This window comes from Dermatophagoides farinae, chromosome 1 (genome assembly GCF_024713945.1).
Source record: "Dermatophagoides farinae isolate YC_2012a chromosome 1, ASM2471394v1, whole genome shotgun sequence".
NCBI lineage: Eukaryota > Metazoa > Arthropoda > Arachnida > Sarcoptiformes > Pyroglyphidae > Dermatophagoides > Dermatophagoides farinae.
The window spans coordinates 3510600-3522484 of NC_134677.1; the positions used below are offsets into that span (position 1 = coordinate 3510600).

Here is an 11885-nt window from a genome sequence, read left to right on the forward strand (position 1 = left end):
CAGCTGTAGAAACTATTGTCATTATTGCAAATAAAATAAATAAACTCTGGTAATGTTCGACGCTAAGTTGTTGCATATCAATTTTCATATTTTTCTCATCATATAATTGTGCATCATCAATTGATATCTGATTTGAAACCTTGTATTTGGTTGTAGAGAGCTCCTGAAATTTCCAATAATCGAATATTCCAGCCGAATGAAGGTGTGATATTCTGTAATGATAATGTGGAGTAATTTAAATAACTTGAATATTCGATCATTTCAAGTTTGGTCATACATGTAATTAAATTCGTCTCGATGATCGAATGTTTCTCCAAACAGTATGGAAATGAACAATGGAAAGAATTCAGCTTGTATCGTTGGTGGCGGTATGTACATTAGTTTATCACCATAATTCAACTGTGCGAATTCAAGACTAAAACTATAAATGCATAGGTTTTATGCTTTTCGGAGAAAGATTTCCTCAACTGCTTACTAGTTTGAATAATTAAATTGATGCCATCATTTAGATGGGCTACTTGGATTGATTTATCTGATATCAAATCGTATGAAGTTATACCAGAATTGTTTAACATTTGATAAACACTGGAATCCATGACAACTGGTATGATACTATTTTGGACTGCACCTTTGGCTAATTTATCCACAGTATCAACCACATGATTAGTACGAATCGTCAATATTGAATATAATCGACAGCAGTATACATTGAACAAAACCAATGCCGAAAATAGCCATATAATGGCACACAGTTTTCTAGATGAATTTGACCGATTTATCAATCGATATGGTTGTCTAAATATTATACACACTGAAATCCATACGAAAGAATCATGGAATTTTCGGTGTTCAACCAAATTTGTTAATCGATCAAATAAGAAAAATAGAAAAAATACAAGTAATAGCCATTCGATCCAATCGAATGATTTGATGAAAACCTCCATATCAATTTGACTGCCAGTAGTAGTCGTGGCAAAAGTAAATTGGTCGATACAATGTGGATAAAGGTAATTAATGACAGACATTCTATCATAAGTTAATGCGACACCACCAAAAACAAAATCAAAATCCTAAATTCGTCATTGAAAAAATAACATGACAACTTGAATATTAATCACAAACCTTCAAAATAATTTTTCCGATTATTCCCGACCAAGTGCCATTCGATTTTCGGCTGCCATATTCACCATTAAATTGTTCATAATGTATGGTCAAATTGAAATAAGATGCCAATGTTTGAATCATACGTAATTCAAACCCATTCCATAAATCATCATTTGCATGGATATTCGCATATGGGGCATTCTGTGAAACAATTTCATCAGACTTCAGATGGAACTAAAACTAAACTTACATTGATGAAACCAACGTTATAAGATTTTCGTTTGAAATCCATTTCAAATTCTGTATTCATCATGAATGACTTGAATAATGACATTTCAAATTTATGATTGATTTCTATGAGAGTGAAAACTTTTCAATCGATTTGTACATAAATTTATTGGCGTGCCATTAGAATATCAACACAAGTTAATAGTTAGTTATTACATATAATACATGTGAAATTATCGATCCATAATGTTTATGATCTATTAATAATTTCTCAAGAAAAAAGTCTCCGTTTTATTCTGTTTGTGAATGTACGTAAATTGCCATTTTTTTGCATAAAATAATTAATAATGAATAATAAAGAAAAAAATCAACAAAATAAAAATATAGGAAAATATTACAAAGGGGTATTATGTTTTTTGGCGGTTTGTTGCTGCGGTCTGATGCTGTTTGAATGATGAAAATATGGCGAATACTTGTTGACAGTTGATGGTACAAAGTTAAGCTCATTAAAATTAGTGGCAGCGATTTGCCCGTATCCAGAATCGAGATGTGTTTGACATTCACTTTGAACATTATGAAGATCGTCAGTTGCGATTACGTTATCATAATCTTGATTGACTTGATCGTACAAGTTAGTCAAATATGCATTTTGGTTTGTCATTGTTGAAGGAAGATGTAGCTTTGTTCGATTAATACCATTGTATTTTTGCTGTACATCGGTATGATGATTAACATCCGATTCAATGTCGCCGTCTTCTCCGCTAGAAAAATCGGATTTCGATGAAAATTCACTCGATGAATAGGAAGTGGTGGACAGATTCGTTGATCTTGGTCTATATTTTTGATTAGATTTTATACGATTCTTACTATTTTTTGCACCTTGATGAAATCTTTTCTTTCGGGTTGAATGCCGATGATGTTGAGGTTGTTGTTTTAAAGACGATGTAAGTATGGTTGTCTTAAATGCTTGATTTTTGCCCGTATAATTGTTTATTAAAGATTTTTTACCCTCCTCATAGTTATTTGCTGATTGGTGGCCACCTTGATCTTCTTTCATTTTGTTACGACTTTCTCGACCTGGAACCGGCGGACGTTGATGTAACATGTTGAACATATCTGGATTATTATCTGAGGAACCGGAAAGATCTTTTTTGGAACTTTTTAATGAATTTAGATATTCATAGTAGTTATAGATGACTTCTTGATGCTGTTTATCATTTGAAAAGTTTCCATAATTCGAAGTTTGTAGATTGGCAGTATGATTTATATCAATGTTCATTTCACTGATTGAATCAATATTGATTGAATGTTGTACAATAGGTTTGGGTCGAACAATTTTCTTACTATTCATCATTTCATTTGATTCAAACTTCATTTGATTCATAAGTGCAAAATCTAGTTTATCTGTAAATTTTGCTGTCGGTTGCTGTTGAAATGAAACCGAATCTTTCGTCTGAATAACGGACGAACCAAATTTTGACGATTCACCAATTTTCATCATTGCTGCTGGTGATATGGACCATGATCGACCAGATAAATCTGGTTTTCGCCAACATGTTTCGGCTGGACTTTGTCGATAGGAACGCATCAAAACACTTGAATTAGTCAATGGTCGTTGGATTTGTTTGATAAAATTTTTACTATGAATTCCAGGTTTCCAGGAATCCAAAGTAGGTCGCTGAATTTGGGTACTACTTTTGTTCATGGCACCATTTTCTGAAATGGATTCTAGTGTATTTTTTAACGGTAATTTATTTGTAGATCGATCACCAGCATCAATGCCATTAATGAGCATCTCTTGAGGTAATGGAGGTATGGTTGATGGTTTTTTCTTTTTACGCTTCAGTGCTGGATTTAATCGACAATTGAACACACCAGCAATATTTTTATCATTAATTGTTGTAGAATTTCCATCAACATTCATTTGATTGAGATTATTTCTTAATGACTGAGATTGATGATTCAAAAATGGAATCGTATTCATAGCGAATGGCAACAATTTAGGATCCATGACTTTATGATTGATGGCCAGTGTTTGTGTTTGATTCATGATTAATTGATCTAATAGAGATTTTTCTTTCATCGAAATCTGATCGGGTTGTGATGATGGACAATTTTGAAAATCTATAGTTGCTCCAGATGGAGCAGTGGAACATTGTATGGAATTTTTGAGATTACGAATATGAAAGTAACGATAATAGATGCACATGAATATGATGCCGAATATAAACGAACCAATTACTAGACAAATGGCTAAACTTCGATATCCATGTATTGTTGATAAACGATTATCGAAAAACATGGATATGCTCAATAACAAAATGTTCTCAGCAAACATCATCAAATAGAATGCCAACATTCGATACCGGGAATGATTCTATTGAAAAAAAGAGATCATATATGGAAATTTTCATGAAAAACTACCACTTACATCTTCCATGTTAACAAAACAGAATACATAAATCCATGCCAAAGATGCAGCACCAAGCAATTTTTTCTTTCTGTTGCATTTTTGATTATTTGTACCCTCTACCTGATGATCTAAATGCTGTAACATATGGGGAGTAAGTAACCAAAGCAACATGGAAAACCAATGTAGAAAAATAACGACAAAAACCCATTGTTCGTATAGTACAGCATAGACGGTCAATGCTACTATTCGTGATGTGATGGTTCTGCAAAAATGATAAAAACAGTTATAAATAAATTTGAATGAAAATAACAGAAACGAACCCAACACGCCAAAAGAATTGAAAGATAACACCGAACCAAGTGAGTACCAGTCTATGTATCTTATCTGGTCTGATATTCTTGTTGAACGATGACAATGCCCAACAAATAGAGAACAATGATAGGAATATAGAAATGATATTCAAATCTGTGATCATGTTCAACGACGGTTTACGCCAAACTAGATACGTTTGTAATAGAAGCATTGGTCCAGCCTGGAAGAAAGCATGTACCATTCTCAGGATACAAAGTTCGCTAACTTCCCGTTTCACTGTGGCTAGATTGACAGGAGCAAATAATTTAAAATATCGCCATAAAACGCCACATTGAAGTAGATGAATGAAAGTCATTATTTGTGAAGAATTATCTTTCCATCGATCAGGACGTAACATAATAGGATTCGCCGATGAACAACGTTGATTCTGTTTTTGGTCATTATTACCATATTGTTCATCCACATCTCTTCGACACCAACGATATGATAAGATATGACTGATGATAGCAGTCATCAAAATGAGAAACAATGAAACGCCCAACCAAGTAAATTGACGATTTAGATACAAAGTATATGCTGTCACTGAATCGAATACAACATCGCAAAAATATGCAGCAAGAGATATGATATTGAACAATAAATCACATAATGGCAGAAATTCCATTCGGTTTGGATAAAAAACCACCTGTTGCTGCTGCTTTAGCACATGAGATTGTTGTCGAGGATTCGTCGGCAAGATCTCATTTACAGTATTCGAATTGACCAATGGTGATGTTGTTGAATTTGTTAACAATGTTTGAGTAAGTTGGCCTTGTCGTAAAGTAATAGCAATATCTTGTCCAACAATAGTTAATGAATCAGTCCCGGAATTATTCATTGCATGGTTCATCGATGGGTGTGATTCGGAAAAGTTTGATGGAATCGGAGGTGGCGGTCGTTGATTTGTGAGTGTCGTATTAACTACAGTGGGTTCAGTATAGATGTTTGCATTACAATCAAAACCATTATTCATGATTTCGTTGGAGTGTTGTAATTGTTGCTGTTGATCAAATTGACTTGTATCGAGAAAAATTCGAGCTAATCGTTTCGAATCTTTTGTCACTACCATGTTGGCCACTGATTGATTATGTTGATAAGAATTTGTGTTTTGATTTATATTTTCTATAATAATTCCGTCTTCAATATTAGCCGGATAATTTTGCGAAATAAAAAGATCTGCTGTTGATGCTGAATATTGACGAGAATTTTGGATCATTTCATCGCTGTTGGCCAAATCATGACGATTAGATGTGATGGAATGAATATCATCATCATAGCCGAAGCAAACTTGTTGATGTCTATGGTGAATCATAGCTACAAGTGACAGATTGATTGATGATTCAAATTGAATTCAGTAATTTTTTTTGTTTTTTTTTCTATAATCCTTTCATTACGTGAATCATAGACAATGCCATGCTAATAATAACAATATAATTATTGAATAAAAGAAGCATGTATTTGATTTTTAAGATTTGTTTGTCGTTGTTCAACTTTTGATCTGATTTTTGATATAAATGCATACAAATCGAACAAGTATCTATATCTTTATGCCCAAACAAACAAGATCGAATAGTCGATGTATCTTGACGGCTACATGAGTTATGGTATTGGCCATACCCATGTACATACCTCAACCTACACTATGTTGGCGGGTTGGCCATGGCATTTCACCATTATAAACACAACGATCATACGCAGGCTATAGGTCGACATTCAAACTATTGAAGATCATGAATCTTGAATTTTACTCTCATAGAAATGTACTAGCCAGGTGGGAATGTTGTTCAGCAACTCTGAAATTTTGGTCAGCAACAATCACCCGCTACCAATGAACCACTGCCGCGCCACTATGGTTGAAGTTTTTCAACAAAAAGAAAAAATGGAGCGAGAATGTTGATTTGCTATGGCAAAATCTAGGGCCTAGGCCAAGAAAAAATGAGCTAAAGAGGAAAGCTTGTAGCATTCAACAAGTTCATTGTCCATTGATGATGATGAGTCGTTTTTTTCAGAGGAGTGCCTCTTTCGATTGTGTGTTGTTGCTTCAATTCATACCGAGATTAGTATTCAATTCAATTCGTGAAGCTTGACATTAGCTGCCATGGCACGATTGGAATGTCCATTTGTGTGTGTGTGTGTGTGTAGAGCTGCCCCATGCAGAGAACTTACCCTTAGATATAATAATGAAGAAAAACTATCCTTCAAATCGGTGGTTGTCCAGAGGTCCATCAAAATGGTTAATCTTGCACATTGTATTAGAAAGATGAATAGACTCTATCAATGGCATTTAGCCAAAAAAGATGTGCATCTTCGATCACCATAATGGTTAGTTGATAATCATAAGCCAATCAGAGATCTTTCATATCAACCACACAGCTCAAACATCAAATCAGAATCTCTCACCTGTATTAGACAAAATTTGCCAATTTAAATTAGAAAAAGGAAAAGGGATTGAAAATTAAAGATAGTTTTATTTATTACACATCATCATTTCGTAGAGAGTGAGAGTATTGATAATAATGCTAACAGATGATGAGTAAAATCAGAAAAATAATCGAGAATAATTCAATTAATAATTAAAAAAATATTTAAAGTATCGAGGGCCGATTTTATTTTCTTAATTGTAAACTATTTGACAATGATCCTATGATATTCCGAATTTTGACCATCTGAACAACGTCTTGATTTAAGATGATTATTTGTTGTCGATTGATGATGATATTGATCGTCATTCGGTTCGAATTCATGGTAATGATTAGGTTTGCGTTTCCGTTGGGATCGACGTAATTCGCTATTATCATTATCATTATGCGGATTATTATATTGTTCGTCACAATGTTCTTTTTCATTACAAACAGCACAATTCCATGAACGAGGAACACGCACTAAATTTACACAACGAAGATGAAAACATTCGCCACAGGTTTTACATGATACCTAAACAATCAAACGAATGTATATTATTAAATTAATAAAATTATCAAAAACAAAATACTAATTACCTCAGAAAATGAATCAAAAATATGTTTTCGACATGATTTACATCGTTCCAATAGGCTCTCATTTACCGGTTGTTGATTGATTTTGCTATTCGAAATCGGTGGTGACAGCTGTTCTGTTTGTTGTTGATCGATTGCTTCAACTTCAATTTTGATTGTTTGAGCAGCTTTTTTATTATTTGACGATTCATGATCAGATGGTGAACGCGGCAGACATTTCGGGCAATACCAATCGCCTTCGATTTCATTTACCGATGAAATCGGAGGCGTTAAACAATAGATATGATATCCGCGGTTACAAAAGTCACATAAAATCATTTCATCATTCGCTTTACGTCGGCAAATGCCACATTTGTTTGCTGTTTTCAGTGCTGACATTTCCCAATTTAATGAACGTTCAAATATATACAGATTGAGAAACAATTGTGAATGATTGGTGATACCATAGCTAGATTCGAATTCGGTCAGTTCCGAACTGTCTGGAACTTTTAAAACATCCAACCATTTTTCCGATAACATTGGTACACGAAATTTCATTGTTTGATTATTATCGATATTTTCCTTTTCAGAAGGCGATGACATTGTGGATTCTGGATAAACGGATAATGGTGGCATCAAACAAAATGGCCTTATTGATCGCGCTAAACTGGCTAATTTTTCAGTCAACATTTGTAAAGAATTAATCTTATCCTGACAATAGGTTCTGTTCAATCCATGATACCATTCATCACGATCGGTGATTGAGAATGAGCCTGCAAAAAAAATCAGCGATTAAAAAAAGTCTTACAAAAAGAAAATTGGTTACGTACAGAAACAGCCATTAAAGATATTATCTTCGAAAATGGCTAGTTGGTTTTGAAAATTAACATCAAAAACTTCCACCGGTGTTTGATCGGAATACTCAAGGCGAAATTCGCTACGTGTTGACCGTCGTTTATTAGTCACAGTTGCTCGATCAGATATTTGTAGCCGTTCGGATTTACGAACAGGATTCACATCATCATTCATTTCGTGTTCGACTATTTCGATTACAGGTGATGGGATGTAATTTCGATTGAATATGAACGGATCGAATTCGGCAAGATGATCGTTCAGTATGGATTGTTTTTCGATGGCCAATGCATTTTTCAATTCGGATTCCCGAAAGCCTCGACTATTCAATGAATCCATTAGAGTATCAAATTGTTCTTTTGTATAGAATGACCAAAGCGGAGCGGTTGTCATGAACATAGAACCATGAACCTTACAAGTAGTTGGATTCCCACTACACCGGTCGATATTCTGTTCGACGACATTTTCCATTTCTGCCTCTACTATTGGTATTGCGGTCGTTTTTTTCTTACGGCGTTTTGCATTGGCAAGATAATCATTAAGTATAGGTTTAGCTACCGGTACAGGATTATCAAAGCATGTATTCGGATCATGTTCATCATGAACAGAATGTTCAACAAATAATCCGGGAATCGAATCAAAAATCCAATATTTTCGATATCGACGATCGATACCCAAAGGACGCGATCGACAAAATGCAGATAGGCGGCGAATTTTCGCTTTCAATTCAGCAATATCATCCTTCATCTTTTTCTCTTTTTCGGCTTTATCTTTTTTGTACTGTTCTTTTTCCTCTTTGGTTAATTCGGTTTCAAGCTCGGTTTGTTGTTGTTGTTGGTCATCATTATTACTATTACTGGATGATTTTTTTTTTCTCATTCGTTGTCGGATAGGATTTTCTCGTAGCCACCGAGTATATGAAGCATTTAAATGGCGCATTTGTATTTTCAATTTGACCATGTCATCCATGGAGGACTCAATTTTTTGTCTAATATCGGCCACTTGTACAACAACATCGTTTAACAGAATTTTCAATATTTTAATACGATCACTATGGTTCAATTCAAAGATGGTCTGTGTGGCCAAATGCATAACTAATGCCATATCATCAGGACAAATCTTTGTTGTACGTTTTCCATCAAAGTTTCTGGTTTTCAATATGTAAATCCGTAATATTTCTGTGACTGTAAATGAATCCATTTGTAATCGAGCCAATTGTTCCAAAGTAGAGAAATATGTAGTAACAAAATGATTGGCGAAGCAATTCACCTGTGATGTCGTTGATTCTTCATCATTATCAGCATTGAATATGTCGAAATCTTCATTGTTATTCTCTTGAATTTTTAGATCATCGTTTCCATCATGTGAATCTTTCATATTTGATTGAAAAATTGTACGTAAGATGGCCATTATTAAATCAGCAATACCAGTTCGAGTATTGACATTGTTGTCTTGTAAAATCTTGATGAAATAATCGAATGTCAAATGCGATGGAAATGTGTTAGGCTCGAATGCAAGAAATTCATGAAAAACATTAAGGAAATCGATAATGACTAATGCGTCACCAATTAGTTCGGGTGAGATATCACATTCAATCGGCGTAACCGATGGTAATGGTAGAAGATCATCGCAAAGAAAATCATCACGTTTTTCAGCCCAATTTTTTAGATCCTCTTCATATTGTTTACGACATTCTCGTTCACGATTTTTCAGGTCTTTTTCATTGTCTTTTTGTTTCGAAGATTTAGAATCCTGAGTTTCATTTGAATCAGCAGCATCCGGAGTGGTTCGTTTTTTTCGAGCACTTTTACCGGATTTGTTTTTCAAATTCTGTCGCTTCAATTTGTTATCTTTTTTCAAATTTTTACGATATTTTCGTTTGCCGCCATCATTCGATTCTTTAATGTTGCTAGAATTACTTTGTTTTGCTTCTCTCCGTTTCAATTTCTGTTTTTGTGATGATAAAAGATTGCTTTTCTTTTTCAATACTTGTATTAGATTTTCATTTTCACGGTTTTCATCATTCACATTTAACGAATCATGATTATGGGAATTAAATTCCTCCGAATAACGTTGCCTGCTTAATGCTTTTACAATCAAAGTATCGTCGGAGAAATTTGGTGTTGGCCCTTTGAACATATCCTCCCAACTTGATTGGTCAACGCCAAATTTTTGTAAACTTTCCGCCTTGATACTTAGAGCTTGATAACGGCCATTTTTAGGTGCTAGATGCTGTTTGAGAAAAAGACGTATTTTTTCGCGTGTTAACAAAAATTTAGATCGCGAAATTCGAGCAGCAGGAATGACAATACATTCATTTTCATCATGTTGATCAATACATTCTACCCGATAATTGTAAGCTAATGGATCAATTCCATATGCTATGCTTGATGTATTTTCATAATTTTCTGGTGGTATCACATCACGAATAATACCATTGATTCTTTTACTGTTGATGGAAAAAAAACTTGATTAGATTCAAGATTATTTTAGATATAATACTGACTTTTTGTTTTTGGGTGAAATTTGCACATGTTCACCAATGAAATACCGAAGATTCGTATACTCAATAAGAATGGATAAAGTGACATTGGTGCTAAAATTATTCATATAAGTCATCAAATGTAGCATCACTTTTTGCAACACTATCGGTATCGATGAAACTAGGGCTTGTGATTCTTGTTCGGATTTTAATGCTTCTGAATATGTTAATCCAGTTCTACCTGTTAACGAACAAGTCCATAATAATGATGAATACAGAAATTGTCGTTCGAAGTATTCACTATTTGTTAGAAAAAGAAACAATTATATATAATAACAAATTATGATTCATAAAATATCAACTTACTCATAGGATAAAAATGCTTCGCCGGTTATCTGACAATAAAATACTTGTTCATCCGGTGAAAGATTATCTGGTAATGATTTGAGACAGAATTCTTCTTTTCCCAATAGAGGCATCTTTTTTTCTTCAAATTAATAATTTAATTTTGATTCTTGGCGATTATTATTTATAATACACAATCTTATAAAATAAACAATTCGATTGAAACAATGGGTCACTGAATTGAATTCGAAGGTTGTATTCCTTTATTCCGGTCATATAAAAAAATTTATTGGTTAAAATAGAAATCATTGAATAAAATTCTAATTCGATTGGTTTTCTATTTTTCGATCAATGTGTTGAAGAATATGATGTTGTCGTTGTTGATGTGCAATTAAAGATTGAGTCGATTAATCGAGTTGAAGAAAGAAAGAAAAATACTTGGAGAGCTTGTGATGATGAAAGCGAATTTAAACACTCAGACACACTCACATACACATAAAAATGAATTGAAAGCACCAATGGAAAAAAACCAGCATGCTCGTAACAGCATACTTACATTACACAAAAAGAGACGCAAACAAATTGCAATGTTCAAATCTGAAATGACGAATGTTTTTTTTTAATTTATAAATGGTCAACTAATTGAAATTTATCAGGCATTCAAAATTTTCATACTTATATTACTCGATTTACACAAATACATAATCATTACTATCATTAAAACAAGTATTGAAACGTGAACGATAATTCAAAGATAATTCAAAATGAATTCGACAAATCAAGATTTCTGGATAAATGAATCGATTCTCATATCCATACATATTTGACAATAACAATGATGATGATGATGATGGCGAAGAGTGTGGACCATTTCGTCGTTATTTTATTCGGGTTGAATGTTAAACTTGCATGTGCTTTTGACTCAATAAAATTCAGTTTTCGCATTTTCTTGTTCATCCAAGTCCGTCACATCACAAAAGAGCCTCCAAAAAATGATTTTTCAATTATATGCTCATACGCATCCACTATTCAGTCAAGATACAAATGCATACAAAACAAGCACGCCTTTACCTCGTTTCACCAATAAGATTTAAGCCCGCGCGCGCGCAATTTTTAATAATTCAGTTTTTTCACT

The 11885-nt window shown here is 33.7% G+C and overlaps 2 protein-coding genes across 4 annotated transcripts; both read right to left on the reverse strand.

The window, feature by feature from the left end:
• Window positions 1-29: 29 nt before the first annotated feature.
• LOC124491489 (uncharacterized) lies at window positions 30-5673 on the reverse strand. Of its 2 annotated transcripts, XR_006958958.2 has the most exons (4): window positions 4066-5673; window positions 3764-4007; window positions 278-3709; window positions 30-212 (listed from the first exon to the last, which is right to left on the reverse strand). XR_006958958.2 is itself a non-coding variant. In XM_047054134.2 (3 exons), the coding sequence occupies exons 1-3, from the start codon at window positions 5406-5408 to the stop codon at window positions 1727-1729; spliced, it is 3570 nt and encodes a 1189-aa protein (XP_046910090.2). In that variant the 5' UTR covers window positions 5409-5673; the 3' UTR covers window positions 30-1726. The 2 variants fall into 2 exon arrangements, 1 of the variants encoding a protein (XP_046910090.2); XM_047054134.2 differs by having other exon boundaries at window positions 30-3709.
• An 871-nt stretch (window positions 5674-6544) lies between these two features.
• On the reverse strand, window positions 6545-11792 carry Acf (ATP-dependent chromatin assembly factor large subunit). Of its 2 annotated transcripts, XM_047054223.2 has the most exons (6): window positions 11426-11753; window positions 10772-11347; window positions 10430-10705; window positions 7902-10372; window positions 7096-7844; window positions 6545-7030 (listed from the first exon to the last, which is right to left on the reverse strand). In XM_047054223.2, exons 2-6 carry the CDS (start codon window positions 10882-10884, stop codon window positions 6722-6724), a joined length of 3918 nt encoding a protein of 1305 aa, XP_046910179.2. In that variant the 5' UTR covers window positions 10885-11347; window positions 11426-11753; the 3' UTR covers window positions 6545-6721. The 2 variants fall into 2 exon arrangements, with proteins under 2 accessions (XP_046910179.2, XP_075591429.1); XM_075735314.1 differs by having other exon boundaries at window positions 10772-11792.
• Window positions 11793-11885: the final 93 nt, after the last annotated feature.